At 37.2% G+C, this 15,501-nt stretch overlaps 2 protein-coding genes and 1 long non-coding RNA gene across 3 annotated transcripts in view; 2 read left to right on the plus strand and 1 right to left on the minus strand.

Moving 5' to 3' along the window:
• Positions 1 to 879: 879 nt before the first annotated feature.
• Positions 880 to 2,025, minus strand: LOC148908911 (uncharacterized). The gene is made up of 2 exons (XR_016120735.1): positions 1,820 to 2,025; positions 880 to 1,049 (listed from the first exon to the last, which is right to left on the minus strand). It is a non-coding gene; the product is annotated as an uncharacterized LOC148908911 (long non-coding RNA).
• Positions 2,026 to 8,866: 6,841 nt separating this feature from the next.
• On the plus strand, positions 8,867 to 10,580 carry LOC148908912 (uncharacterized). The gene is made up of 3 exons (XM_089035592.1): positions 8,867 to 9,022; positions 9,824 to 10,085; positions 10,324 to 10,580. The coding sequence occupies exons 1-3, from the start codon at positions 8,911 to 8,913 to the stop codon at positions 10,538 to 10,540; spliced, it is 591 nt and encodes a 196-aa protein (XP_088891718.1). The 5' UTR covers positions 8,867 to 8,910; the 3' UTR covers positions 10,541 to 10,580.
• Positions 10,581 to 15,384: 4,804 nt separating this feature from the next.
• LOC116294264 (uncharacterized) overlaps positions 15,385 to 15,501 on the plus strand; it is a 1,648-nt gene continuing 1,531 nt past the window's right edge. Inside the window, exon 1 of the mRNA XM_089035591.1 lies at positions 15,385 to 15,501. This exon is cut by the window's right edge and continues 44 nt beyond it. Within this exon, the coding sequence (XP_088891717.1) occupies positions 15,434 to 15,501 (68 nt within the window). The 5' untranslated portion in view covers positions 15,385 to 15,433.

The raw sequence follows: 15,501 nt of genomic DNA on the forward strand, positions 1-15,501 counted from the left end.
AAAAGAATACTTGTCTTTGTCGAGAAGGTTTACAAAAGGTAAAGTGAAATGTAGGGAAACGATAAAAACGTGGTCACGTATGAAGTTTGCGGGAAGGAAAAACGGGAATCTTAATCTGCCTAATATCTGAACTTACTACTGTTTCAAATTCGAGTGTAATTGCTTTGAAAGAACATTTTTATAATTAATAAAAGTAAAAATACCCTATTAAAGAAATCTCCCCTAAAATCATTTTATAGCCAAACATTCGAACTTCGGCTTTAGTAGCCGAATAGTTATAATAGAGTTGGCGCTTGATAGAGCAGTTTTCGTATGACTGTGAAAAGCTCAGTGCCGTAAGCGTGACGTGGCGTGACCGTGATACTTTCTAGAATTTTAATTGGCTGATTTTTTTCACGCGCAATATGATTGGTCTAAAAGTGCCGTGCTCTTGACGTGGCCGTGTCCGCGCCGTGTTTATGCCATGTTCCGGGTATTTGATTGGATGGAGAGTAATTTCTCGTGCAATGTGATTTGTCTGGCGTATCCCTTGCTGTGTCACGACCGTGTTCGTGTCGTGAACTTGTCACAGTCATACGAAAACTGCACTAAAATCAAAATTACTGTAGTGAAAAATCCTTTCTCGGACTTTGAGATTTGGTCGTTTAACAGAGGTTTTACGTTACGTTTTCATTAAAACACTGAAAAAGCTTGTAGACAAATTCTGAAAGATAAATAAGTCTGAGGAAAATACTTCGTCAAGTTGGTTTTGCAGTGCATTGTGGGGATGTATTAGAGGACGTCATCTGCATATTTCCAAGATGGCGGCTGTTTCGTCGCCTAAAACAGACCTTTATTTCAGAGATTATTTATCATTTTAAACATTTTAAACTTTAGGAATTGATTTGCTGTATTTATTTCCGATTTTCAAGTTTTGAATATTTATCACACTGGAGAGCCGGGAGTTTTGATGTTTGGATGATGACTTATTTATCGTCGTCTTCCCAGGTTCTCTGGTCTGGTTCGTCTTTACATGAGAGCCCTGCTCGATTGCAAAGATCTCCTCTTCTCTACGAATAACAAAAAAATATTTATGTTAAAAAAATTAACATGAAAGCATATATTTACTTTATGAATAATCTATTCGCTTTAAAAGAGCATGTCCTTTTAAATGATACCAATATTGATGTACTTATTCGGTGTTAATGGTAAAGGAAGAAGTGGTAAACATCACATAAACACTTCAACAACAACATACAGTCAATGCATGTCATTAACGTTGTCCACCGAAAAAAGACATTCGCACATTTACACATTTACACATTCACACATTTAGACTAAAAGAAATATCACGTGTTTCCTCGATGGTTCTGGCATAAAACAAATGCTGGAATACCATTCTCCATCTTAAATCCACTCTAAATGGTCAGGGCATTCTGGATTTTCGATTCACGAGTTGAACTTTACATTTAAAGTTCAGGCTGACGCACACGAGGCAAAGAATACATAAGGAAACACGTGATATTTCTTTTAGTCTAAATGTCTATAAATGTCTAAATGTGTAAATGTCTTTTTTCGGTGGACAACGTTAATGACATTGACAGTAATTGCTAGACGACAATAATACATTAAAAAATAAGCTCATAGCTAACAGTAGTCCTGCCTTAATGATCTGCAGTGTGGGCAGGCTACGGACCCAAAAATAATCTTTTTGACATAAAATAAGCTTTGAAGTTGAACACCATTTCATGATAAAGTCTCTGGGGTTGGGACTTGAATCTAGTTGTATTACTATTGAAAATATTTGCTACTTACTTTTTATGATTTTTTAAAGTCTTACCTCTTTCCTAAAAGATTTTTTTCCTGGTCTTGGTTGATTAGGTGTGAAAGGATCTGGAAATCCTTCAACGATTTCTACCACAAGACATGACACAACTACAGCTAGAAGCAGAGCAAATGTCACAGTTTTCTTCATATTTTCACTAAGATAACTATACTTATAAAGCGAGGAATAGCGACTTCAGTGGTTCACAAGTAGCGTACAATGCCAGCTTTTTTTGCCATTTTATAACGCCTAGACATCAATTATCTTGGCATTACACCTGCTTTAAGGCATGACATATCGATAAATGAATTACTTTTTGGACGTACATTTTTGTTTCTATCATAAAACTGAGCATAAAGTATATCATATTTGACAATAAGCCAAATAACCAGGACGTACAAAGCCCAAACTAAGTTTATTCCATTAAACTATCAATAGTAGTCAAATGAAGTCTTTTTTATGGATATCGAATTCAACGTCTCTTGCTTAGCTTTCGGCCTTAAGTTAATACAATATATACATAATTCCTTATGACTTGAGAGAATCTACTTCAAGCAGCTGTTTACATTAAACAAGTGACAACCAATGTTGTATGGCATTTGATGTGAATGACAATTATTCTCGCTTAATTTCGTCCAAAATTAGATTCGTATTAATTTTTGCTAGTTCCTTTGCTTTGCTTTCGTATTCTTTACTTTTTATGCTCTCTGACTGACTTCCTCCGCGCGCTCTCTTCTCTTTTGTTCTGCTCTGCTCTGCTCTGCTCTGCTCTGCTCTGCTCTGCTCTGCTCTGCTCTGCTCTGCTCTGCTCTGCTCTGCTCTGCTCTGCTCTGCTCTGCTCTGCTCTGCTCTGCTCTGCTCTCTCATTAAGGTGGTGATACATGGACCAACTTACAACGCCGATTTTTTGCACAACACTGTAGCACGAAAAATCGTTGTCTTGTAACATAGCGCCGAGGACAATTTTTCGCGCAAATTCCACTCTGCAGCACGTTGCAAGTTTTTGATCTGGCTTCAACAACTTGCAACGCAAGATAACGAATTTTCAGCAAATCGATGTGTGTAACATGTCCATCGCCGATTTGACGCGCAATAAAATGGCGCCGACTGTAGAAGAAGTAAGTTTAAACAGTACAGCAAGTGCAACAATTGTCTAAACCTAATGAAACGGATATGATAAAACTTTTGTAGTTGATAAAAGATGATAAAAGCAAGAAAAGAAGAAAAAAGATAGCCGTGAGTGAGTTGGCAGCGCGTGGACTGAATACTAAAGTAAATGTTGCGCGAAAAGTTGTTAATTCCCGTGTAACATGTCGAAAAAAATTGACACACAAATGGCGCAATAGCCTTGCACGAAAAATCGGTGTTGCAAGTTGTTCCGTGTAACACCACCTTTAGTGAAGATATTTACGGTAATAAACTTGTAAGGTGTTGAGCTTCAACAAAAGATGCGCAATTATATTTAATACCATCATTTAGAAATTTCTTCTCGCTGTCAGTGACAATTACGTGGATTACGTAGGCATGTATGATGACTCAATCACCAGAGACATTCTCTTGAAAAAGTAGTCTCGTACGACACTACATCAAAAAGACCTTTTCCGAATTCGTAACCCTCCCAACCTTTCCTAACCTACAGTAAAATTGGGGACATAAAAGAATCTGTTGAATTATTCGTATAAGAGTAGGGGATTGTCTCCCGGTTCAACAGCCTATCCCTGTCTGGAGACATAACGCTAATGTACTAACAATTCATACTCATGATTGTAAGCTGCAAATATTTACCAACATTTTTCACTCCCGTACGAATTATTCGCGATTGTTATTCGTACGGGAGTCTGTACGTAAGCTGCATGTAAGCTGCCAATGGCGCCTTAATATGCAGCCCGTAAAGTCCTCCACTGGTTATATAGGACGTTGACGTGGCTAAAAAACCGCTGATTGGCTAATTTAAATATCAACTGAGAGTGCGCAATGTGGTTTAATGCTGAATTTATCGCAGGCGCTCTGACAAAATGGCGGACAAGGAAAGGATTGTTGAGCATTTTTCCTTCGGAAAATCGCAGTTTTTATCTCAAACACCTTGATTATATGCCGTAGTTTATCAAGAAAACGAAGCAGATGAGTAACACGATGCCCGGTAGATAGTAAATTGTCAAGTTGTCAGTCTGATTCGGACATCTATTGCAAGATTCTGAACTTGAAAACCTCATCGATTGTCCAGATAATCAAGTAAATATAGTCATGGATGCTGTAAATTTTAAAAATCGCACTAAAAGCTATAAATGAACATGCTTCAGGTCCTTCAGTACCTAGTCTCCCCCACAGCCGCTTTCAGTGTCGTCACGCAACGCTTTCTCCCCTGAGTAGCGGCTGCTTACCCGAGCACAACATTCCTTTCCTATTGTTTGTGTTCAACCAATCAGATAAGTCTCATTGTGTTTCAAGAACCAATTGTTTCGAATTTGACAACTTGTAAACATTCATGAGAGAAATAATTCTAAGACGCATTTGAGTGGAAGTTGGAAATCTTTGAGAAATTAAAATTGAATTCGTTCTTGTTAAATGTTTAATGCCCCAAAAAAAAAAGTTATTGGAGACGGAACTAAGTGTTTTCTTTGTTCATAAAGAAAGAAAAGATTTATATTTTAATAAGTTTAGCTATCGACATTGTTTTATCGGCCGATAGTGAATTCGAGTTTGTACTTGCTATCGAGCTCGTACCAAAATATTAGAAGCAAAAAGAAACTGGAAAACTTTTTTAAAAAGCGTAATCTAGACTCATGGAAGTTAAACGAGACGACTCAAGATTTAAGACATTGAATTCGAAAATAAAGTCTGAATTTTAATAAACGAAGAAGATGAGCCGCGCAGATCACTTATTTTAAACAACGAATGCAGTGTAAAGCTAAAGAAAATCGCAAAAAGACTAGATAACTTTTAAATCTGACACTGTCACACCGTTGACTTCTACGGGTATTCATTGTAAACTTCTGGGTAACGCTCACAGTTCTGGTATTTACTTCACGTATACTGCGAGTATTAGCTCAAATTTGACACTGTTAGAAAAGTTGTTTTGTTTTGTTTTGTTCACACTGTTAGAAAAGTCGTGAAAAGTGAACACGAATCGTCAGCTAAAGCGTTATCTTATGGCCAAGTTCTAACGTCGCGTTAGCAGTTTATATGAAATGCCAAGAACTTAGAACTCCTGTTATTCAAAAAGTCCTCGAGCTTGTCTCGAAAGAAATTACTGGGCTATGCTCTAGAGCGCCAATATTTTATTCCTTTGAGCGATTTCCCATATCCAGTAGGCAGATTTTCAAAGAAATCTTGTTTTTCTTGTAAAATCTTTCGTATAGCGTCTTTCTGGTGATCATTAAACTGTTTGATGCGAAATTTCTTAGCTGCTATCTCGAAGCCTTTCTCTAAAGGGCCACTTGGACGAAAATCGTTCCAAAATTAAAACTCTTTCATTCGAGCTGGAACTTTGCTGAAGTAATCTTGAACACATTAAGAACCTCTCACTGAAATATTTTTCTAATATTCGAAAGGGAAGGGCCAAAATTTTACGATTTATTTTCGTCCGCCATTAATTTCTTTGTGTCACGGCCAACGAGTCATTATGTACAGCAGTTTTACGCTGTGACGTCATTTACTCAACACCGTCATGTTAGCGTCGTTTTGACTATACATTTCTTGTTAGATTACCTGAAGTTTATTTGATGTTTTAAACGCGTTATCGTGAAAAGAATCTCTAAACAGACTTTTTTTAAACCTTTGATACCTCTTCAAATATGATGGAAACTCCTTTGGACGCTCGCTTTGTCAATCCTGAAGAGTTAGAACCATAAGTTATAATGTATGGAGATGAAGCCGAACTAGAAGAAGAAGCAATGCTTGGGAAGAGGTTTTCATAAAAATTCCTTACGTTCATTTCATTATTTGTATTTGCTACGTACTGTCCATGATATAAAGATCTTAAATTTGAAGTTTCAATGTAATCTAATAGTGATTGATGTTATGAAAACAACCGATTGCCTTTTGAATTCTGCGTTGTGATATAAAGATTTGTGACAATATACTTAGATCTACGTGCCGAATAATTTAGAATGTGAGCTCGTAATTCTCCTAGCTGATTTACTACAGAACGGTTATTTTTATTATGCATTGAATAGGTACAAACATACGATTATCTAATATCATCTTTGTAATAGAACATGTCAAAGGTTTCTTATTTATTACTCGCGCGACAGCGGCGTCTGTCACTCAGCTCGTAGATTTTTCTTTCATTGTGTCGGATGTCTCGCGGACACAAATTGTGGGGTTGCTCTTTGCCCTCGTATGTAAATATGCCTTGAAAAATTGTTATCCTTAAAATGATTCGAATAAATCCCGAATATCTCAGTCACTTCGCGCGATGGAACCGCTAGAATCTCGTCCATGCGTCCTACTTTGTTGTGATTCTTGGCGTGCCGAGATGTATTTCAATTTTCGAATTATGATCGTCAGTATTATTGAAACTGAAAAATTTCAGCGCCTAGACATTATTTGGTCATATAGTAGTTAGGAAACCGAATGAAACATTATATATTTTCTGAATAAACCAAATAAACCGAGTTTTACGAACATGGCACATACATTACCCACCAATGTTTTGGTTTGGGTTGAGTAAATGACGTCATAAGTACTCGTGCCAGTCTTCTTGAGTCGAATTCTGTGATTCAAAGAAATTAATGGCGGACGAAAATAAATCGTAAAATTTTGGCCCTTTCCTTTCGAATATCAAAAAGATATTCCAGTGGGTGGTTCTTACTGTATTCTAGATTATTTCAGCAAAGTTCCAGCTCGAATGAAAGAGTTTTAATTTTGGAGCGATTTTCGTCCAAGTGGCCCTTTAACGACGCATCTTGTTTTCCATATGGCGCGAATGGTTCCTGGATTTCGAGAACTAAGCCGTGATTGGTTAATTCATAGGAAAGGAATGTTGTGCTCGGGTAAGCAGCCGCTACTCAGGGGAGAAAGCGTTGCGTGACGACACTGAAAGCGGCTGTGGGGGGAGACTATTCAGTACCCCGCTTGGTGTAAAATACGTTACTTATAACCGAGTGGCTATTCGTCGATTTTCTTGGGAACTCTGTATTCTTTGCCAACCTAATAACGATATTTTTGTTTAGACCAGTTAGTCGATTCATGACACTGATGTTATTTTGATTCAAAAACTTATTTGACGAATCTGTACTCAGCAGCGAGAAACTTACTTTCGCGACATTTAGAATTTTTTCGTGTAGTCTGATGTCAGTGTCACGGCGGGAAGTGTCACGCAATAGACAATTTCTGACGACTCCCGTACGAATTATTCGCGATTGTTATTCGTACGGGAGTCGGTTCAGCAAATATTTACCAACATTTTTCACTCCCGTACGAATTTATTCGCAATTGTTATTGGTACGGGAGTCGGTTCAGCAAATATTTACCAACATTTTTCACTCCCGTACGAATACTCCATTTTACAGTTCCGTTCAGTGACCACGAATAATAGTTGTAAGTCGAGGCTGGAGTTTCCGCGCATAGCAAAACTATACTTTTTATCATGCGCGGCAACTCCAACCTCGTTTTGGAACTATTATTCATGGTCATTGAACGGAACTGTAAAATGAAGTGTTGTTCGCAATAGACCAGTTTCGAATTCCAAATTACCGCTGTGTTTCTTGATTACAGACTCATTTGCACAGGGTTAGCCTCGAGGTGAGCTCTTTAGGTACACCTCACTTTAAAAAATGTTTTCTCCAAAATTTGGATAGGACGAGCTGTAGAAATTTCACTACCATCTAGATAAAGCTCTGGTCTATTGATGTAGGAAGTGTAAAGAAAAAACTTGGAGCCGTTTTGAAGAAAACAGCGAAAATGTGATTTTTAGCAAAACTCTCATTTTTGAGGTTTATGACGACAATTATAGTGAAAAATAGAGGATATTACATGGGCGCGCGAAGATACGAAATTTATCTTCGAGTGTTGAAAAGATCTCTCACGAGTGAGCGCAGCGAACGAGTGAGAGATTTTCAACACGAGAAGATAAATTTCGTATCTCCAAGCGCCCATGTAATATTCTGTTTATTATATAATTATCAATGAAGTATGTTTTGGCTTTTTCAGGCCATTCTTTCCGTGTATTTTTGAATAGTTATCGCAATGGTGTTATTTTCACACGTGAAAATAACATGTTATTTTCACGTGTGAAGATATCAATTTTTCGAAAAGGAGAAAAATAGATATTTCATTGGAGTTTATATAATAAAAACATTTATTCGATGAGTTTTTAAGATTTGATGCTGATTTTTCGTAAGGCTCAACCGCAATGCTTGAAAATAGATATGTGAAAACATCAAGGCAATCCATTCAATGGTAATAATGTTTCTACAGCGCGATGTTTCATATGCTTCAAATTTTGGATCGAGTTTTCAAGCGGCGTTATAACTTTTTTTCTGCCCAAGACTTTCCACTATCCAAATTTATACACAGGCTGCAATAGCACTAGATGATAAGATTCTGAAAATTTCAGAAAAATCGTACCTGAGGATGTGGAGACAAAAACAAAAACAAAATATATAAATATAAATTGATTTTCTGCCGTAATAGGCTAAACATTTAAAAAATCTTAAAATGAAATACACTGTTAGAATCTAGGATAATCCAAGCACATTATATGAAAAATAAAGTTAAATTGACATACTAGTTTATGCTCAAAATATTAGTGGACATCCGCTCTTAATAGTTATTCGCCGAAGGCGAGGTGATTATATATAAGAGAATATTTACCGACACGCGAGTCTTCGAGCAGCGAAAAACCGTTAATTTAAAGATTAATAAATTGTTATATCCTACATAGATTAGTTCTCTCCTGTGCTTCGACGGTTTTTTAAATGTATTTAGTATTTTAAATTGGTATTCTTTAAGATATATAAACCATATTGTTTTCTAGCCAAATATTGAATAATAAACCATTATTTGAGCTGTTTGGAATAGAAAGATGTTGCTCTGACTACCTACTTACGTCGTTATAAAATAACCTGCTTTTGGAAGGCGTATCATTGCCCAGATTGCATCCCATGGACAAGGAACCAAATGAGCAAAAAAGGTTTATGAACATGAAGTCTATTTTCGTGGTGTTGGCCTGCTTGGTGTCGTCTTCACTTGCCTGCCATCAGCAAGGAACATGCCGTAAGTTAATGAATTTTTTTGTTCCTCACTGACTTCACACACACTTTCATTCTTTACGGAGAAAGTGTACTAGCTTGATTGGTTAGTGTGCTGCCTGCTAAGCAAGTTTTGGGTGCATAGTTTAATCTTCATTGACTTCACACACTCGTTTTAAGGAGCAAGTGTGGCTTGGTTGGTTAGTGTGCTACCTGCTAAGCAAGAGATCCATAGCTTGATCCTTAGTGACCTCACACACTCGTTTTAAGGAGTAAGTTTGGCTTGGTTGGTTAGTGTGCTGCCTCAAAGCAAGAGATCCATAGTTTGATCCTCAGTGACCTCACACACTTGTTTTAAGAGCAAGTGTGGCTTGGTTGGTTAGTGTGCTGCCTCAAAACAAGAGATCCATAGTTTGATCCTCAGTGACCTCACACACTTGTTTTAAGAGCAAGTGTGGCTTGGTTGGTTAGTGTGCTGCCTGCTAAGGAAGAGGTACATAGTTTGATCTTCAGTGACCTCACACACTTATTTTAAGGAGCAAGTGTGGCTTGGTTGGTTAGTGTGCTGCCTGCTAAGAAAGAGGTACATAGTTTGATCTTCAGTGACCTCACACACTTGTTTTAAGAGCAAGTGTGGCTTGGTTGGTTAGTGTGCTGCCTGCTAAGAAAGAGGTACATAGTTTGATCTTCAGTGACCTCACACACTTATTTTAAATGAGCAAGTGTGGCTTGGTTAGTTAATGTGCTGCCTGCTAAACAAGAGCTCACATACTTAGTTTATAATTTAAAACCTGACTCACCATCCCAGTGTCGGTTTACTTTTCAGTCGTCTGGTCAAAGCTAAACGACATACCTGTGTGTTTCGAGGGCAGAAACAACAAACCGGGCATCTTCCAACCTTGTCTTGATGGATTTCTCGCCGCTATAAAACTTGTTCACCGTAGTGGTAACATTGTCTGCGGACAATTGGCGGGTTCTCATACTAGTAACTGGGGATGTCACGCTTGGCCAGACCTCAAAAACAGCCCTTTGAACATCCTGGTTACCAATGAACACAATGATGTCATCTTTCCTAAGACTGGAGCAACGTAAGCTGCATGATGCCATTAAGTTGTTGTTTCTTCCTTCCTTCCTTCCTTCCTTTCTTTCTTTCTTCCTTCCTTTTTTCCTTCCTTCCTTCCTTCCTTTCTTTCTTTCTTTCTTTCTTCCTTCCTTCCTTCCTTCTTTCCTTCCTTCCTTCATTCCATTCTTTTTTCTTTCTTTTTTTTTCTTCCTCTTCCTCCTCCTACTGCTACTAATGAATATATTTTTTCCCTCCTTCCACAGCTTTACTCAAGGCGTCCATAAGAACGGCAAGTGGTACAGCGTTCAAGGATTCGACTCTAGGTCCGAATCTCTCGTCCTCCTACACAGCTTCAACGCTCCTTACTACCTCGGTCCCAAATCCCACCTTAAGATTTGGTACGGTGAAGATCTGTTGAATTACCACGATACCGATAATGTTGGTCGCGTTTGTGTTGATGTTTATGGTTACTTTGCTTAAAACAATATCAGATCAATAAAAGTTAAGAATTTAATCCTTACTGAAACCGTTTTTGTTGCTTACGTAAATACATTTAGAAATAGAGGCTTTGCACCATCACGTGATGGCAGCCATGACAGGAGGCAGGAACAATTGAATCTGGTCTAATCTGATTTACAAGAATTCAGTTTCCCTGGGGAAAAAAGACTATTGTTGTGCCTTTTGCCATGGCTTCAATCACGTGATGGTGCAAAGCCTCCCATCATGCAGTCCTTCATTGACTTGTATAAAAACAAAACCCTGGTGGCAGGGTAGACCGGGTTACCTGGTTGGGAAGGTTTAATAGTATGTGAGTCTCTTAGGAAATAAGTTGCAAAAAGGGCAGAGCGTTTATGCCATGCTGTTCGGTCCTCGAATAACTTCATCTGGAACTCCAAACTCCAATTCCAATTCCGGTGCAGATTTTGGCATACGTAATTAGGCTGTGGCGACGAGGTTTCACGAACATGCATGATCGCACGAACATTTTATTATTTGCTTTAAATTTGAAATGCTTCATTTAAAACGTAAATACAGGCTAATATTTGATCAAGACCTCTCTCAGAATTGCTTTACCGCATTTCTTGATCTTATAATTTGTCAATATTTTTTCCCGCCACCCTGTAGCTCAGTTGGTAAGAGCATCGGTCTGTTGTGCGGGAGGTCGTGGTTCAAGCCTCGGCCGGACCAACACTCAGGGTCTTCAAATAACTGAGGAGAAGGTGCTGCCTTTGTAATTAAATCTGCAAATGGTTAGACCTTCAAGACTTCTTGAATAAGGACTTAAAACCGTAGGCTCCGTCTCCCAACCCTTCCTAACCTGCAGTAAAAATGGGGGATATAAAAGAACCTGTTGAATTATTCGTTAAGAGTAGGGGATTGTCTCCCGGTTCAACTGCCTATCCCAATCCCAATCTGCCAATAGTGCCTTATAATATGCAGCCCGTAAAGTCCTCCACTGATATTGTAAAGCGCCATCGAGCTCCTGGAAATGGCGCTATATAAATTCATCCTTTACCTTTTTTACATTTAATGAATCGCCATTAGTTCTGAAGAGAATTAAAGGAGATCATAACGCTTCGAAAGACAAAGATGAAACCCTGGAATGTGTGTAGCAAATTATATATTTTTCTTCCTTAATCAAACAGAATCTTAAAATAATTGTTGCTAGTTGTACCTCATGTTCCTTTGTAGTAGACTTTAGAGCCAAAACAGTTAATATAAGTACATAAATATAGGCTATAAGAAAATCTATATTGGCACTTCGTGAATAACGAGTCACGTTGAATGAATTTGTTTACAATCGCTTATCGTAAATCTGTTTCTTGAAACCCTGATTCTCCTTACCGATCTTCACTTGTTAATTCGTGCAGACATAGTTAATAGAGGGGAACGGTTAGGAAATCCGGCAAACTTCACGCTTGAGGTTGGAATGGACTGTCACGTGACAATGACCCTGCACAAAGAAAAACAAATATGGCGGACGTGAATGAGATATTTTTGTTGGAGACGATTTTTAAGCTATATTAGGCATTTTGGAGAACGAAGAAGATTTCGAAGAATAATGCATACAACCATTTGATAGTGTAGGTATTGAATTCGAGTTTGAACCGCTTTGAATGACGCTAAAAATCGTGTATTTATACGCTAACCTCTCTGTTAACTATGGTACTGCTCGACTAGCTGAATCATAAATAGTTAACCAAAACAATTTATCTCTGCATGAAGTTTGAAAATTCTTAGAAATAATCGCTTAGAATCGTTTAGATGATGGCAGTGGCACCTGGATACCTGGTTGATTTGCTGACACCCTACTCAAGCCAAACAGAGTCCTACGATCTAATACTAACGACCACTTACGTCTATCAAGACCAAAGTTCAGAACTAAGAACTACGGATCTCGCGCTTTTTCCATATGTGCGCCTATATTGTGGAACGATCTGCCGCTATCCATAAGGAACGCTCCATTCTTGCTGTGTATTGACTAAACTTCCACTTATTCGCTGATGATGCATACCTTTTCTACTCGAACAGAAAACTTGATGTCCTTGAGTTTACCCTTAATAATGAACTCATACATATACAAAGCTGGTTACAATTAAATAGACTCTCTTAATTAAATGTCGAAAAACCAAACTTCGTTATTTTCCATCTTCCTCAAAAGAAAATTTCTTTCAAGTTAAAGTTGTTGAGTTGTGCAACAACCTCCTCAAACAAGTAACTAATATTAAATATCTAGGGGTCTTCTTTGATGAAAATTTAAACTAGAAGCATCACGTTATAATTCTTATATTGGTAGCAAAATAAAACGTGGTATAGGAATGATTTCTAAACTGCGTCATCTCCTCCCTACAAAAATACTCGTACTACGTGTATTCGCCTACAAGTGAATATAACTCGCGCACGCTCGTTTGTCGATGTTTGCCGCTTGCAGAGATAAATAAAATTTGAAAAGATAAAAAATAATAAAATAGTAAAATAATTGAAAAGACAAAAAATAAATAAATAGAAAAAAAAAACAAAACTCTCTCACCGTTAGTTAAAATCACTTGTGTTAGAAAAAAAAAAATTCGCATCTCGGTAAATATTCCCCGATATTCACTTCGCCTTCAGAGAATAATCGTTAAGTGTAAAAAGCTATATTTTCATCCAAGATAAATATTGTCAAGAAAAATAAATTGAATAAACCTGTTTGTTTGTATTATATTTTTATTACGGCAACTTCAGTAAATAACTGTTTATGCCGAAATCCCTTCTATTCGCAAAATAATTCAAAAGGTTTTATTTTAATTATTAAAATAAATGAGGAGAAAGTGCTGCCGTTGTAATTATATCTACAAATGGTTAGACTTTCACGTGGCTCGGATATGACCACTTTAAATGGTGGTCCCGTCTCTCCACACTCATCATTACTAACCAACATAGGAGGGACGTAAAAGAACCACTGAGGAAGTAAAGAAACCCTGGCAGTGACCACCCTCAGCGTCTACAATTCATACTAACCATCTCTCATGCTTGTAAATTGCATAAAAACAATCTGTCATTCACTTCTCAATGTAAAGCGCCTTTGATTATGTTCATATAGAAAAGGCGCTACATAAATTCATAAATCATTATCATTACAAATCCCTATATTTTCTGCTCTGTTCTAAACTTTTGGAGTTCAAAGGTACCGAGCCGAGGGGAAACCCATTGAGTCAACCTTAAATTAAATCGATCAAGGCTAACACAATTCGGTAGGGTAAGACAAAGTATTCTTCTGTGCCCTTTTGCAAAAAAATAAATGATAGATGTTTGAATGAGACGTTTTTAAACTAATTAAAATTAATGATAGTTATGATATATCAGCTTTTTAATTATAAATCAAGCCAAGCTTTCGAGCTTCTTGCTCTTCATCAGGGCAAACGGTTGTGACAATTTTACAAGAAAACACGCAACATAACAATGTGCGCGTGCTCTAAGACTGAACCATCCGGATAAGTCAGCTCTAGCATAGCACGCCATGAAGACTGGCCACAGCATTAACTGGCTTGGTAGTTTTGTAGTTTATAAAGAAGAACGATGGCACCAGAGGAAATGGCTGGAGGCATGGAAGATTGCTAATGAATCACATGCTCTCTTTAATAGAGACAGTGGAAGAACATTGCCTGATAGCTATCGTAGCTTGATAGGCAATTAAGATCATATAGCGTATCTTAATAGACAAAAAAAAAAAAAAAAAAATAGCGCGCGCAATTAATTCTCCCTTCGTAACACGCGCGTTCCTAGCAACTGATACATTTAACTTTAGCACGCACAAACACTTATTGGATTAATTAAAATTAGTTTTGCTCAATTAAATTGTTTTCAAACAAATACTGTTATTTAAAATTCTTAGTGAAATTCTCATTTCGACTTTTAAATTCCACAAGTGCCACAGGTTTGTTAATGTTAGCCACTGACTATTTAGAGCTACCCTCGTAAGACAAGGACGATTTATGGCGATTTTATCTACTCGTGAAACTCAAATAAATAATATTAATTTTGATCAGTTTTTCTTTTCGGTTGTTTTTAAGATGTTTAAACCAAACAATTAATAATAATAATTTAGATGAGCTGTTTGGAATAGAATGATGTTGCTCTGAATACGTATTTACTTCAATTAACAAAAAAAGATTCCGCCCTAAATAAAGATATACTGAAAACAAACACTATTATGACAAGCCTTTTTGTGTGTTTGGGAGTCGTTTTGCGAAAAATTAATCAACTTGTTCGTAGGGGTTTTCCTTCAACGTTTACTAGCCGCTCAGTCCTTTCTAGTGAACGTCGTACTGTACTCAAGCTGTCTATACTGAAGGGTTTTGAGTTTTCTTAGCGATTCTCACGAGAAAAAGGTTTTTTACCTTTCAATAGAAGTTTGTTAAAAACCGACCGTGTCACCGAGAAAAACTACTTGCTTTGATATTATACTGATCAAAACATAATTAAAAAACGAATACTTATTTTTATTTTGTTTGCGCTAACAAAATATCAATAATGTTTAGGATTATTCACCGAAGTCGATGTCTTCGAGCAGCGAAAAACCATTCATTTAGTGTTTAATAAATTGTTATGTCCCATTATAGATTAGTTGGTTAATTTAAGGATTGATAAATTGTTTTATCCCATATAGATTGGTTGCTTCTCTCTTGTGCTTCGACGGTTTTTTAAATGTATTTAGTATTTTAAATTAGTATTCTTTAAGATATATAAACCAAATTGTTTTCTAGCCAAATATTAAATAATAAACCATTATTTGAGCTGTTTGGAATAGAAAGATGTTGCTCTGACTACCTACTTACGTCGTTATAAAATAACCTGCTTTTGGAAGGCGTATCATTGCCCAGATTGCATCCCATGGACAAGGAACCAAAGGAGCAAAAAAGGCTTATGAACATGAAGTCTATTTTCGTGGTGTTGGCCTG

This window comes from Actinia tenebrosa, unplaced genomic scaffold, assembly GCF_029948245.1.
Source record: "Actinia tenebrosa isolate PJP-AT-01 unplaced genomic scaffold, QUT_ActTen_1.0 PGA_scaffold3__52_contigs__length_22856419, whole genome shotgun sequence".
Classification (NCBI taxonomy): domain Eukaryota; kingdom Metazoa; phylum Cnidaria; class Anthozoa; order Actiniaria; family Actiniidae; genus Actinia; species Actinia tenebrosa.

What these genes read in the sequence shown, in the direction of transcription:
- LOC148908912 (XM_089035592.1), top strand. Translation starts at nt 8,911, where the DNA reads ATGGACAAGGAACCAAATGAGCAAAAAAGGTTTATGAACATGAAGTCT. An exon ending in CCATCAGCAAGGAACATGCC is followed by an intron (nt 9,023 to 9,823) that starts GTAAGTTAATGA and finishes TTTACTTTTCAG; the next exon opens with TCGTCTGGTCAAAGCTAAAC. An exon ending in TTTCCTAAGACTGGAGCAAC is followed by an intron (nt 10,086 to 10,323) that starts GTAAGCTGCATG and finishes CTCCTTCCACAG; the next exon opens with CTTTACTCAAGGCGTCCATA.